At 37.1% G+C, this 15,619-nt stretch overlaps 1 protein-coding gene across 5 annotated transcripts in view; it reads left to right on the forward strand.

The window, feature by feature from the left end:
* The window catches only part of EXOC6 (exocyst complex component 6), a 224,773-nt gene that overhangs the window by 134,214 nt on the left and 74,940 nt on the right, over positions 1–15,619 (forward strand). For all 5 annotated transcript variants that reach the window (XM_054503919.2, XM_054503918.2, XM_063669987.1 and 2 more), the window contains one exon: positions 7,891–8,070. In XM_054503919.2, coding sequence (XP_054359894.1) covers positions 7,891–8,070 — 180 coding nt within the window. The remainder of the gene's footprint in view (positions 1–7,890; positions 8,071–15,619) is intronic.

A 15,619-nucleotide genomic window follows, 5' to 3' on the forward strand; every position in this document is an offset into this window, starting at 1 on the left:
AAGAGGGAGAATGGACAATAGACAGTCAATCGTAGATATTTACTAAAATCTTTAGCTATTACTACTTAGCTTTTATTCAAAACACACATTTTTATGCTCCAGGAGGTCTAGGTGGAATTTGTGCATGTGTATGTTTTAAAAAGTTCCTCGGGTGGGTTCTGTTGCACACCTATGGTTGGGAACCACAGATAGTATATTTAATTCTTACACATTGAAATTTTTTTTTAAGTTCTCAAATTATGCTAGATACATTTCTGCCTCCAGAGGGCACTATTTCCTTAACAAACAAAGGAAGAATTACTTTGTTTATATACTGAATCTTTACATTTTATTTAAGAGTTAGCTGATATGCTGACTAGAATGTCAAGAGTTGATAATGCTCTTGACCTTCTGGTAAGGTCATAAGATTGAGACTATTCTGGGTTCAACTGTAGAACTCCCCAAGAAGTTCTAACTAATTTCCTTAGTAATCACTAAATCGCTAGTAATCATTAGTAATCATCTCTTAGGAATGTCTTACCAAATAATTTAGTGTATTCCTGTGTATAACTACAGGAAAAGTTACATTGAAAGCCTTTTCTATCTTTTCTTTCTATCCTTGCTCCCATTTCTTTAAAAAGAAAATATAGTGAGCCAGTTCATGGAGCTATGAAGATCAGACACATATGTTTTCTAATGATTATATTTGTCTGGATTATAAAATAAGCAGAATTCTTAGTCCTTAGAAAAGTCCTTTCAAGTGTTGACTTTAATCATATTCCTGCTTGGGAGTGCTGTCTGAAATTTTTCTTTGACACAGTACCGCCCGTGATTCCCTGACATAGATTTATTTGCTTCCTATTATAGCCCGTGGAAAGCATTAATAAACCTTAAAAAATATTAGGTACCCTTCCCCGAAAGTTTTTTAACATCTTGAGAAAAGGTTATTTTAACTTAGATATTTTATGGGAAAAGTGGAACCTGCTTGTGGTGTCACCTCAGAAAAACAGACTTATCAACAAAATTCTAGTGACAATAACAAAAAGCAATAAATAAATTTTTATGTTTTACCTTTTATTTTTGCTTAGTTCCTTTTAGAAAGTAGTGTTTTCTGAACCACTTTTTCACTAAACGTGGTCTAGAAAGCATGTAATTATAATTATTTCATATGATGGTGTGAATGGTTTTGTCATCATTTTTAATTTTCTTCTTTCAGATAAAAATAGTGTTTTTAACCTTGTGACTTAAAAATTTCTAGCTATTTGGCCTCTACCACCCCCTCAACTTTTGGTTAATATTTCAATTGTCCCATATTGCTTTTTTAAATCTAGGAAAATGTGAACTAACATTTATTAAAATTTTATTTTAATAAAATTCTATAAAGTAAAAAAGAGAAAGCTGGATTTAAATTTGGTTTTTAATAAAATACCCAGTTTTATATCAATCTAAAGTTTAGCCAAGTACTTTAGCTCGTAAGTTTGGAGGAGGGGAGCTTCTTGAATCTGGCTTTTAAAATCTTGTTATGCATCTTCTCTTCCTGCCTATATTAGAGGCATCCCAAAAAAGCAAAAGAAATCATAAATAGCAGTCTGAGTGCAGATAGGAAATGCAGCGAAAGATAGGAGCAATCAGACTCTCAATTTTCTTTGCCTGGTGATAGAAGGGAAGCAGGTTGAGTATTTATGAGATGATTGTACGTAGTTCTGAGGTTTAGGATTCTCTTATCCAGCTGCCTTGTAGAATTACTGCCTGTCTTCAGTTGTGTAGTGAACTATATTCATCTGCTTAGATTCAGTAAATGTAGTGAGACATGAATGAGGGAACTGATTATGAACACTGGGGCAAAATGCAAAATGGTAAATAAATATTTTTATATTGCTTTGAGAAAATTGACTTACGAATGATGTCATTAAGGTGTGTTATCTTATAGTTCTGTAGGTCATAAGCATTTACCATCTTAGGTACCTGCCCCTAACGTTAACGAAGTTAAAGAGAAATAGGTGTTACTGCCATGAATTACACATATTAAATATGACACCCCTTTCCACTGGTTAGTGTTTCAACTTTTTTTTTTTAAGACAAGGTCTTGCTGTGTCACCCAGGCTGCAGTGCAGTGGCGCAATCATAGCTCACTGCAGCCTCAAACTCCTGAGCTCAAGCAATCCTCCCACCTCAGCCTCCTGAGTAGCTAGGACTATAGGCACAAGCCACCATGACCAGCTAAACTTTTTATTTTTTGGTAGAGACAGAGTCTCACTATGTTGCCCAGGCAGTTATTTAACTCCTGGCCTCAAGTGATCCTCCTGCCTCAGCCTCCCAAACTGCTGGGATTATAGGCATGAACCACTGTGCCCGCCATGTTTTACATAAAAAAAAATTCTGTTAATGTTTAATACCCATTTTTTTCTCCCTTACATAAAAATAACTACACTAAGTTAAGCCAACTTGGGCAATTTGGAAGGCTTGGAATTCTGATATATTAATAGTCTCCATACAGTTCTTTTAGTAAGACATTTATTGAGCATTACTAGGTAAAAAACACAAGTAAGTGTAAGAAAACTAATTTGTTTTAGCCCCTTCTGGGTGCCAATTACTGTTAGGTACTTTGTATTAATTATAGAAGCTTGTGTAATGCTCAAAACAGCCCTGTGAGATGGGGATGATTCTCATTTCATAGATAAGAAATTAAGTTAATTTGCTTAAGATGTAAAGATAAGTGAAATAGTGGGAATCAGACGCCTCCTCATTTTCCCAAAACCCTTTTGTTTTTTTCTATTAAGTAAATGGAAGTACTAACCCATATTCTTTATGAGTCATTTCTTCGTTATGCATTATTAGCAGGAATGGTGATTTTTTTAAATGGCTACAAATTCCTTGACACTTCTCGCATTGAGAAATGGGGACCTGTATCCCCTTCTGTTGATCTGGGCAGACTTGTGACAGATTTGACCAAGAGAGTACAGTAAAAATCATTTGAGACTTTAGACTTCTGAGGCTAGGAAATAAAAGGCAATGTGTTATTGCCTTTATTCCAAGCATGGAGCACACATGCTTGGAACCCTGTGCTGCCATGTAAGAAGCCCAGTTACTCTTTAGCCACTTTAGTGCTTTGAGGAAACACTAAAGTGCTTGGCTTTGAGGCAGCCAAGCAACATGGAAAGGCTACCCCGGTGCCAGACATATGAGTGAGGAAGCCTCCAGATTATTCTAATCCCCAGCTATTGAGTCTTATTGCCAGCCTTCAAGTCTTTTCCAGCTGAGGTCATAGATGCTATAGTACAAAGTCATCTCCACTGTTTCCTGACCCATAGAACCTGTGAGTATAACAAAATGTTTGTTATTTTAAGCCACTAACTCAAAAATAATAACTGGAACAGCCGCCACATAAATACTTTTTCTAGATTCCTATTTTTCCATATCACCATGTAGCTTTTCCTCCATGAAACCCTATTTCTGACCAACATGATCTCTTCTTATTTGGTATACTTTTACTATACATGTAGTTAGTATTAATTTGTGCATGTTTATTCATTCTGTGATTATTGTATTTTCTTTCTTTTATTTTTATTTATTTATTTTTTTGAGATGGAGTCTCACTCTGTCGCCCAGGCTGGAGTGCAGTGGCGCGATCTCAGCTCACTGCAACTTCTGCCTCCCGGGTTCAAGCAATTCTCATGCCTCAGCCTCCTTAGTAGCTGGGATTATAGGTGTGCACCACCACGCCCGGCTAATTTTTGTATTTTTGGTAGAGACGGGGTTTCACCATGTTGGCCAGGCTGGTCTCGAACTTCTGATGTCAGGTGATCCACCCACCTTGGCCTCCCAAAGAGCTGGGATTACAGATGTGAGCCACCGCGCCTGGTCGATTATTGTTTTTTCTATCCTTGTCTAGATTTTCTGTCCTCAACTAGATTATAAACTTTTTTCAAGACAGGGGTGATTTCCTTTTTTCATTTAACAAGTGCTCATCTACTGCTTACTATGTGCCAAGCACTGTTCTTGGTGCTAGGGATATATCAGTGAATGAAAACAGACAAACACTTCCTGCCTTCATTCCATATCTCTGGGTTCCCCATCTTGGATTCAGCCTATCATGGATCAAGAATATTTGGAAGAAAAGATGCGTGGTGCATCTGTACTGAACATGTACAGACTTTTTCTTGTCATTATACCCTAAACAACACAGTGTGACAACTATTTACATAGCATTTACATTGTACTAGGTGTTATAAGTAATCAAGAGATTATTTAAAATATACAGGAGGATGTGTGTAGATTATATGCAAATACCACACCATTTTATATAAAGGACTTCAGCATCTGCAGATTTTGGTATCCAAGGGAGATCCTGGAACCAGTCTCTTACCAGAGGATGACTGTATAAGTAACTATTTTGAGTCAGAGCTCATCTTGCTACTACCATATTTAATAGTGCTTCATTAAAATTTCAATTCATATAATTAACATTAACTTATCTTAAATATCTGTTTTATCTAAAGTAATGTTTATTTTTACTTTCTTCCGTAGTTGAGGGGAGGCTCTGTTGAACCCAGTGCCTCTCCTTAATGTCAGCTTTGTGTTGGATCACTGAATGGGGAGAGAAGAAATATCTTGGAGTTCTTGTTCTAATCCTACTGTGAAGCCAGGCATGCAAATAGAAAGATGTCTATCAATAGTTGGTTTTCCCCAGCCCACCATGGCAGTGAGTAGTAAGTGGTTAGTGTGAAAATTGGAGAGGGAGCCAAAGAAGTGTTAAAATGTGGAAATGGTTCATTTTGATTATTCATCTGAGAATAATGTGTGGTCTGTTCTTGTTGAGTGGAGTGTTCAATAGATGTCTGTTAGGTCCAGTTGATTTATATTGTGGATCAAGTCTTCTGGTTTTTCTGCCTGCTCAAATCTGCTGTTGAACTTCTTTAGTGATTTTTTTTCTTTTTTTTTTTTTGAGACGGAGTCTCACTCTGTTGCCCAGGCTGGAGTGAAGTGGCGTGATCTCGGCTCACTGCAAGGAACACCTCCTGGGTTCATGCCATTCTCCTGCCTCAGCCTCCCGAGTAGCTGGGACTACAGGTGCAGGCCTGGCTAATTTTTTTGTATTTTTAGTAGAGACGGGGTTTCACCATGTTAGCCAGGATGGTCTCGATCTTCTGACCCCGTGATTCGCCTGCCTTGGCCTCCCAAAGTGCTGGGATTACAGGCGGGAGCCACCACGCCCAGCCTAGTGATTTTTTTTCACTTCACTTATTGTACTTTTTCTTTTTTTAGATGGAGTATCACACTGTCACCCAGGCTGGAGTGCAGTGGCACCATCTTGGCTCACTGTAACCTCAGCCTCCCGGGTTCAAGTGATTCTCCTGCCTCAGCCTCCCAAGTAGCTGGGATTACAGGCACACACCACCACGTGTGGCTAATTTTTTATATTTTTAGTAGAGATGGGGTTTCACCATGTTGGCTAGGCTGATCGCGAACTCTTGACCTCAGGTAATCCACCTGCCTCGGCCTCCCAAAGTGCTGGGATCACATGCGTCACTTACTGTACTTTTTAATAATTTCTATTTATATTCCCTATTTGTTGATGTATTCTCATAATTTTCTTTTAGTTCTTTAGATATGGTTTCCTTTTGTTCTTACGTTTTTGTCCTATAAGTTCAACATCTGAGCTGCCTCACGGTTTCTATTGGTGGCTTTTTTTCCTGTGTATGGGTCATACTTTGTTTCTTTGCATAACTTGTCATTTTTTGTTGATAACTGGACATTTAAAATAATATAAGATACCAACTTTGGAAGTTCTCTCCTCTCCCAAGGGTTTGTTTTTCCTCCCATTTGTTGTTTGTTTTGTGACCTTTCTGAACTAAATCTGTAACTCTGTGTTCTTTGTCATATGTGGCCACTGAAGTCTTTGCTTGGTTAACCTAGTGGTCAGCTAGTGATTGGATACAGATCTGCTTAAAAGCCTGGAAACTGTAAGTCCCCTAGTCTTTGCCAGAGGGCTCTGTGTACATGTTGGGGTGTGTCTTAAACACTGAGATAGGAAGTTAATCACTCTGCTTTGACTTTTACTTCCTGCTTGCACATGATACCAGTGGGCTAGGGGACATCCCAAATGCTGCTGGGACCTCGATCCCAGCCAGTGTCCAGGCTCTTGACACTGTCGTGAGAAGGAATTCAAGGATGAGTTAGAAAATAGTGAAAGTATGGAGACTTAATTGCAAAACAAAAAAGTGTACATTCAAGAAAGGGGAGTGCAGGCACACTTGAGAGAGAGAGAGTGAGTGAGTCACGCACAAGGTGGGGTGGAGCTGCTATCTTCATGAGTTTCTTTAACCAAGGGATGAAATATTCATGATGATTCCTTGAAAAAGGTGGAATTTTTTTTGGAACTGTGGTGCCACCCATTTTTACACCAAATATGAGTGTTCCTAAAATTGTCATGGCACTGGTAGGTATGCGATATAGTATGTTATGAATGTACATTGAGCCCTGGGTGAAACTTAGGTCAAATCTATCACCATGTTGAGTCCTGTCAGTCTTAGCCAGCATGGTTTACACCCTGTTTTTCAGGGTCTTGTCTTATCAGTCCATAGCTTCTGCAGCTATTTCAACAGTTTCCTTTGGCTAGTCACATAAAACTGCTGCCTAGAATTTCCTTTTCTCCTGTCACTACCCTGTTTTATTTCTGTCTTACACAGAGCTTCAAGGTCAGCCATAAATGAGAGCTTAGAGCCTTCTTAGGTCTTTCCCAAGTGTGTACACAGCCCTATGTGTGTATGTGGCCCTTTAGATGCCCAGGAATCTGTTAGAGCTTTTCAAAGTCATCTGTGGACGTTTTATTCCACAGTTTTTCCTTTTAAGCCCTTTGGTTGACCTATCGTTTGTCCCAGTTGTTACCTACCATCTCAGGCATCCTCCATGTTAAACCTATTGCCTCTAATTGTTTTTGACAACTGCCCCTGGGGAAAAGGCTTTTTGTACTAGGCAAGTCCTGATTCAGGTCAAATAAAGACATCCCTGTAAATAGGCATGGAGTCTTCCAGGGAACCACCAGATAGGTCAAATAATGATAATTCTCTGAGAATGTGGCTTTGAAAGAGCTGCAGCTCTGTTCTGTCTGCTTTGATGGCTGGCAAGCTATAGGTTTCCACCAGAGTTTTAGAATGTTGTCTTTCGAGAGTACTGTAGAGCTGGAACAGAGGAAGAATAATGGAAATAGGGCACATTAAAATGCTACAAAGCTCATTTTTCTACCAAGATTTAGCTGTTTTTCTTGAATAAATGATACCTGTATTTCTGCAAGTTTTGAGCTGATTTTCAGAGTTCTGAAAAGGTTGATTTTGACAATTTTTGATAAGTTTTCTGGTTACTTTTATGGATGAGAAAATGGTTGGAGATCCTCCCTCTGTTATTTTTGCTGGCATCACTCCTATTGTTTCTTTCTTCTCAGAGAAATTAACTATCTCAATCTCTTTCTCTTCTGCCTCCACCCCTTCTTAAACTCAAAGCACTGGCAGATACTCCATTTCTTCTGTGATAGTCCAACTTAATTGCTGTCAGTGAATCGGGTTAGATAGAGGTGGTCTTCTGTGTTCTTGGCAACTTCGTTTTTCTACTTTTGTTTCTCCTAAGGGTCCTCTTAGAGTTGTGAGAACAAGTCAGGAATTAATATCTCATAAAGTATTCTGTCACATAAAGACAAAAAAAGGTGATAGGTTGGAAAGGAACTAAGAAAAGATGTGATATCCAGTCAAATAAATAGAGTACTGCCAGAAAAAAAAAAACAACAGTTTTGCTAGATTTTGAATAAATGACTAAAATATTAAACCAAAGGTAAATGTAAAATAATATCTAGAATTGTAAGAACACTTGTTTTATTATCTGTTTCTTGTCTTTTGTTGTTATTTTGTCCCATGTCAGGATGCTCGACATGCAGCAGAAGGAGAAATATATACCAAACTGAATCAAAAAATTGATGAATTTGTTCAGCTTGCTGATTATGACTGGACAATGTCTGAGCCAGATGGAAGAGCTAGTGGTTATTTAATGGACCTTATAAATTTTTTGAGAAGCATCTTTCAAGTGTTTACTCATTTGCCTGTAAGTATAAAAATTTTCAAAAATTGTTTTATGTTTGCTTACTAAAGTATATTTTAGAATTTAGTTTGAGGTTTCCTTGCTTAAACCAACTTCTTGGAGTGCGTGTTTCTTTCTCCATTATTATAAATCCATTTGTAAGGAATTATAACTTAGCCAAATTGTTTGAAATTTTAATTTATTTTATTTTTAACCAAAATAACTATAACTCTCTTTCCACCAAAGCCAAGGCAAAACCCTGAAACTGACAATATAGACTTAAATAGAAATAATCTCTAATAGAAATAATTTACATAGAGTTAACCTAATTAATGGCTTTTCCAGTTAGAAAGGACCAAGAAATTATGGCTATTTTTGAGCCAAGAGAGTAAAAGTAAAACTGGAGCATTGTTCTATCCTGGCACGTAGTCATAGCACATCTATATTTTGGACAGTTGGTTGATGAAACATTAAAAAAAAAGATACAGCAAGGACATTTGGGTATAAAGAAGCTGAAATGTTGGATTCTTCAGATGAGGACTGCAAAGACTAGAGATATTATGGTGGGATGAACATACTCTTACTAGGTATATCCAGAAATAATAAAACTGTTAAAACATGAATGCAATAGTTTTATACAAAAAAAAGGAGGAAATTTTATCAACTTTTTTATCTTATGATACAATATAGCTGAACACAAGAATAAAGTGCTTAACCCATTTATGCTGGAGGTTGCAAATTATTTTGTGTGAAAAATCAGACCTTGGAGATGACCTTGAGCAGTGTGATATAAATAACTCCCACAAGCTTAGTGTTCCAATAATGGAATGCTAGGCATAAATGGGTTAATCTGGAACCTACACAGCTGCGCCCAACCACCTTCTCCCTGCTTGGAATGGGGAAAAAAAGGTAATTTTCCTCATCCTTTACTCTTTCTCCATCAGAAACTGCTTCAAAGAACCAATTAGAAAAGTTGAGGGAAGGTGTTGCTAAAAAAAATTAATGGAAGACTATTTTAAAGAGATTGTCATCATGGATCTGGGCCAGAGAATTTTAGAAGCTTACCCATGGATGATACTGTATTCCTACCCAGGGATGTTACTGTGTTCCCAACTGCTGTCTTTGAACTGAAAAAGGAAATCTATAAATATATTTAATTTTTATATCAATGAATTTCTATAGAAGTGCTTTTTATATAGTTTATACTAAATAATTGTTAAATTAATTTGAATTCACCTTGTCAGTATAAATCATGCTTCTAGCCGAAAGCAATCTTCAAGAACAAACACATGCACGTGCTTGCAGACACACACACACACACACACACACACACGTTTTATGTTTTAATATCTGTGTCATGTATTGCTTTGAGGTGACGGGTAGGAATTTTGTACATAAATCGAGACTAGTCTGGGCAACATGGTGAAATCCAGTCTCTACAAAAAATGCAAAAATTAACTGGGCATGGTGGCGTGTACCTTTAGTCTTGGCTACTCAGGATGCTGAGGTAGGAGGATGGCTTGAGTGTGGGAGGTGCAGGCTCCAGTGAGCCGTAATCATGCTACTGTGCTCCAGCTTGGGTGACAGAGTGAGACCTGTCTCAAAAAAAAAGAAAAGAGAAAAATGGTCCTAACAACAGTATATTGTTTTTCAAGAATGAACTAAAAGCATGATTTTCAAGCAAAAATAATAAATTATTAACTATGGTAAATTTTAGAGTCAATAGAGTGATTATATTATTGCTTTGTATATTAGTTTTCTAAAATCCTGAAATTGTATTAAATATTCAACTAGATTGTTTTCTTTTAAGCAAAGAGAAGAGGCAGAGGCATGAAATCTATTATTTTTCTAGATGAAGTATGGCATTACGTTAAGCTACCATTTTTATTTAAATGTTTTAAGTTGAACATGATTTATTGGTTTAAGGTTATTCTTGGACCCAAATAGGGTAAAGGGCCAATTCTGGACTTCTTTAACCCTCAAAGAAGCTTCAGACGAAGCTTATCACATTTAACTGCAAATCAGTCCTCTTAAGCAGAACAAGCCATCCTACTTGTTAAGACATGAGTTAAGTGGTGGTTCTGGTTGGGCCCCATGCCCTGTCTTTGGTTTTGGTAGTGTTCAGGAACAATGGAGTACGTTAGAGTCAATGGAAGCTGAGAAACCAAGGGGCACTCTTTCAAATGTGCAAATATTGGCCAATAGTGCAAAAATTTGGAGATTTTCTGGGATAGAGGTGACTCTGTCACTCCCTAACCCTGAAAGTTACCTGATTTAACCTTTTAAGCTTTTAGCTTAAAAGCCCCACCCTTAGTTTCACTGAGTATTTAGTTTCTGTCAGTCCCCTGCCAAAAGGGATCCCCTCCCCTCCCTTCCCCTCTGGTGAAGCCTTGCTCTTGTCACCCAGGCTGGAGTGCAGTGGTGCAATCTTGGCTTACTGCAGCCTCCGCCTAGAGGTTCAAGCAATATTCCTCCCTCAGCCTCCCGAGTAGCTGGGACTACAGGTGCAGGCCACCATGCCTGGCTAATCAGAATGTTTTCTTAGTCAAAGATTGTCATGATGTGCAATTGCTGACGACCATTGCCTAGTGAAAAGTTCCATTTGTTCCAGAAAAGTTATGATCTATCCAGTGAAATTTTGTTCTTTGCTCGCAGGACATGAGAACAGTACAGATTAATAGATAATGATTGTTTTGATGGAGTCCAGGGAAAGAACTCTGTCATTTTCACATATTGTGGTAGCAGTGGAAACCTGTAGGATTTGGAAAACCACAATAACCCGAATAATGTTCGCTTTAAATACCTCTTATCTCCAAGGTTAGATGAGTGAGAGAATTGATTACTTCCCTTGCTGGCTGTGGTGGCTCACACTGGTAATCCCAACACTTTGGGAGGCTGAGGCAGGAAGGTCGCTTGAGCCCAGCAGTTGGAGAACAGCCTGGGCGATAGAGTGAACCTCGTCTCTACAAAAAATTAAAAGATTAGCCTATTGGGAAGCTAAGGCAGGAGGACTGCTTGAGCCCAGGAGGCGGAGGCTTTAATGAGCTGAGATCATGCCACAGCTGTCCAGCCTGGGCAGCAGAGGGAGACCCTGTCTCAAAAAAAAAAAAAAAAAAAAAAGATCCCCTCACCTGACCTGCAGATTAAAATACCTATTCATCTTCATTTTTCTGTGCTCTAGCTGAGAAGGCAGACTCTCTTATGGCTACAGGAATTAACAGCAAGCTAAATAGTATTGATAGAAATAACAAATATTTTCCCATTACCCAAAATGTTAAGCTTCCCTGCTAAATATATTATCTTCAATTAGAATAATAAAAAGGCAAATTCCCATGAGGAATGTTTATCTTTTATTGTTTCTAGAGGTCTGAGTGCTTGAGGATGTGCATAGATGGGCTGTAGAGTTAGAAATACTTATATTTGAACTTTAGATTTGTAATTTACTAGCTATGGGATCCTGGCAAGTTGCTTAATCTCTCTGAGCCTCTTCCCTTCTGCAAAATGAGCATAATCCATTTTTCCTATAGGACTATCATAAAATGAATGAAAATAGTATGTAGAAAAGTTGTCTGGCAGGGTATTTGGCAAAAAGTGGGTACTGTTAATAAATGTTAGTTTGGTCTTTTATTCTCCTTTCTTCCCTTGTTACAGTTTTAAAACCCTTTATAGTATTAGTTTCATTGTGTAATGAAACTTTTTTTCACTTTTTTTCATGTTATATTTATGCCTGTGTTTTAAACTTGATATTAGTTTTCATTCTTATGACTTTGTATTATACAGCCACTTGAAAATGTTCTTTATTATGAAAGGCATTCATTGTAAGGCATATGTATTTGAATCATTATTATAGCTTGAGTTGCAGTGCTTACAATTGCTAACAGTCGGATGCTAGCTAATGCCAATGAGGTCTGATTAATATGTAATTTTATCTCTAAATTAGTACCCTTGGAAATCATGCCAATTTTCAGTATTTTAAATGTATAAGTTTCCCTTCTTTTAATAATTCTTTTCTGACAATTAGAAAATATAGCCTAGTATAGAGGAGGAGACACAAATCACCTTTATCTTGTTAAAAGATCATCATTGTTTTAGCTGGGCATGGTGGCGGGCACCTGTAATTCCAGCTACTCGGGAGGCTGAGGCAGGAGAATTGCTTGAAGCTGGGAGGTGGAGGTTGCAGTGAGCCTAGATCGCGCCATTGCACTCCAGCCTGGGCGACAGAGCATGACTCTGTCTTACAAAATAAAAATAGAAATCATCACTGTTAACATTTTGGCAAGTATTCTTGAGGTTCTCTTTTTCTATGCATTTATGACACTATTCTAAGGTGAATGTATAAACAAGCTTTGTTTTTTAAACAAGATTTTATATTAGCCAGAAAATTTAAACCAGAAGAATTTTAAAAAACATTAAACATTCATTCATCACTGCCATGAATATAAGTAGAATAAGTTGTTGAGCAGCTTGGACATATCTTGTTATTCTTCATGACTGCCAAATGGAACTCAGTAATGTTTTACTGTGAACTTACTGCCTAGCCACCCAGCACTGGTCTGTTTCTGGAAATAACAGCTAACATTTTCTTCCTTTATAAATGTTAATTGTGTACTCATTTTAATGAAGATAGTTTATTGATTTACCGTCCGTAGGGGAGACATGTAAATGACAGTGAGTTTTAAAAATGTCTTCACATGTGTTTATCACTAAAGGTACCCAATTTATGCAAATATTTATACTAACAAATGGTTGTCTTTTATGGTAGAGGTAAATAGAAGATCTGGAATGATCAATTTGTTCATATTTCTTCCTTTCTAGAAACTCTTCATTGTTTTGTCTTTAACTATAATGTAATCTTCTTTGCTTAATTTTGCTACTACTCTAGGGATATTAAATTAGTAGATAAATCTGGTTCTAATTTGAATTTTAAATATCAAAAAATTTATTCCCAGAAAGATATCTTTTCCTTTGCTTTCAAATATGCTTAACTTTTGATTTTCTGCATTAATGGAAGTGGTATGATGGACAATTTAAAAAAAAGACATGATCGGCTGAGCACGGTGGCTCACGCCCATAATCCCAGCACTTTGGGAGGCCGAGTTGGGCAGATCATGAGGTCGGAGTTTGAGACCAGCCTGACCAACATGGTGAAACCCCGTCTGTACTAAAAATACAAAAATTAGCCGGGCAGGGTGGCACATGCCTATAATCCCAGCTACTCAGGAGGCTGAGGCAGGAGAATCACTTGAACCCAGGAGGCAGAGGTTGCAGCGAACCAAGATTGTGCCACTGCACTCCAGCCTGGGTGACAGAGCGAGACTCTGTCTCAAAAAAAAAACAAACAAAAAAACCAGATATGATCTTTAGTAATAATATGAATTTACTGTTGGCATATGGTTCTCTAATTATGTGGTAATTTGGGGTATTTTTCAAGAAAATCTCACATCAGAGATTAGATGCCTAAAAATCTGTCCATTAACAAAACATCTATTAACAGGAGTATTCCTCTGAATATCTTTTACTCTAAGATTAGTAAATGGCCTCAAGATCATGTTGGGAAATACATATCCCAAGATCCAATTGTGCACACTTCTTTCCAACTGTGCCTTGACAGTGGCATCACATTGGTAGCCATGGTAGGAGTGATTAGACCATTTTTTTTAAAAAAAGAGTACAAATTAAGGCTTTTTCCCCAGAGAATCATTGTTACATATTTACTAGCACATCACTAAATAAAGCATAACTTTTAAAATCATGCTGTCAAAGAAAAATTGTTTAGTTTTTATTAACTAAAGAAATCAAGCACAGTATATGCTCAATAATAAGATTAAAAATATTATAGTAGAAACTTCTTTCAAGATGGGAAAATGTACAAGTGTTACTCGATTTAAACGGCATCTTCTTCTCCATCTGTTCCTTTTAAGGTATTTCTCTTTTCAGGCATTTCCTTTGAAGAGTTTTTTTCCTTGGTTTAATTGTTTGCTTTGGGCTGTAGTGTTTTACTGATGTGCCAATTTAGTATCCTTTGTAAATTATTTTCCCACTAAATGTATCTGATGTTACTAAATTTTTAATTTGCATTTTTAGTTTGCATTAATGATTTTAGTGCATAATATGCTTTCTTTAATTGAGAAACAAATGTATGCTCAAGAATAAATAAAGATACATTATTTGGATAGAAATGGATAGTATCTAACTTTTAAAATCATTCTCTCCTTAAGAATTCTTTCTGAGAATTCAGCACTATCTTGAAATTTTTGAGATTTGGGTTTTAGGCTTGATTCTTCCAATTAACCGCCATTGTGAAAGCAGACAAATTATTTAACCTCTGGATTAATTTGCTAATGTGTATTTTATTTAATAGAGCTAACAATAAAGGTTGTTCTGTTTTGCTTTCATTCCAGTACACATAAATGGTGTGATAAATAGTCCAAAAGAGTTTGGAATGGAAAATAGACCCTCTCCTTTCCCTTTCCCCGTTTCCACTCCCAGTCTTCCAGACTGCTATTTTTCACTATTTGGTTTTATTTCTTCTGGTGGTTATCTTATTAAAAAACAGAGAATATCTAGTGATCCTATGAAATACAAAAGTACAAGTAGCAACCTTTCCCTTCCTCTTTTTTAAAGTATTGATTGTTACATTTTTAAGTCTCTTCTATTTCTTTCTTCTTCTTTTTTTTTTTTTTTTTTGAGACAGAGTCTCACTGTGTTGCCCAGGCTGTAGTGCATTGGTGTGAGGGATCTCGGCTCACTGCAACCTCCTCCTTCCGGGTTCAAGTTATTCTTGTGCCCCAGCCTCCTGAGTAGCTGGAATTACAGATGTGCGCCACCATGCCCTACTAATTTTTGTATTTTTAGTAGAGACGGGGTTTCACTGTTTTGGCCAGGCTGGTCTCGAACTCCTGGCCTCAAGTGGTCCACTCACATTGGCCTCCCAAAGTGATAGGATTACAGGCAGGAGCCTGCGCCAAGCCTATTTCTTTATATAAAATAGTTATACTGTACTTCTATTTCTGGTTCTTTCTACTTTAATCAGTATCTTAATTCCCTTCTATTTGAAATAAAGGAGTTAGCCTCCCTCTCCTTTGCTCCATCAGTTCTTCCGTCTATTCTCTTCTGATAGCTATACTATTATTTTTATCTTTATTCAGGTTATTAGTATTTACATTCTGACAACCACAATCAAATCTATCCTTTCTCCTAGGCTGGCTTTCCAAGCTAAACACCAGTAAACAGTACTGGTGTTTGTTATGATTATGCCCATATTGTTCCCTTTACACAAAGCATAGTATGCTTGGATTTTTTGTTTTCCTTTTATTTTGGGGTCCGGTATCCAAGTTCTGAGCACTTGAAGGAGAATAAGTCTAGCATCATGGCCAAATAGATTTTTTAAAATTATACTCCATTATTTAATGAAATTATACACATTTTAGTTGGCTTAATATTTAAAACATAATTTTTTCCTTTTTGAGGAGTGAATATTGTACCTTCATCATACTGAGTGTTCTAATTTCCTTTCCTTCAGTTGTGTGAAAATGTCTTCTTTCCAGGAGGCCTCTTTTAAGAGGTCTTTGTC

Source organism: Pongo pygmaeus, chromosome 8 (assembly GCF_028885625.2).
Source record: "Pongo pygmaeus isolate AG05252 chromosome 8, NHGRI_mPonPyg2-v2.0_pri, whole genome shotgun sequence".
Taxonomy (NCBI): Eukaryota; Metazoa; Chordata; class Mammalia; order Primates; family Hominidae; genus Pongo; species Pongo pygmaeus.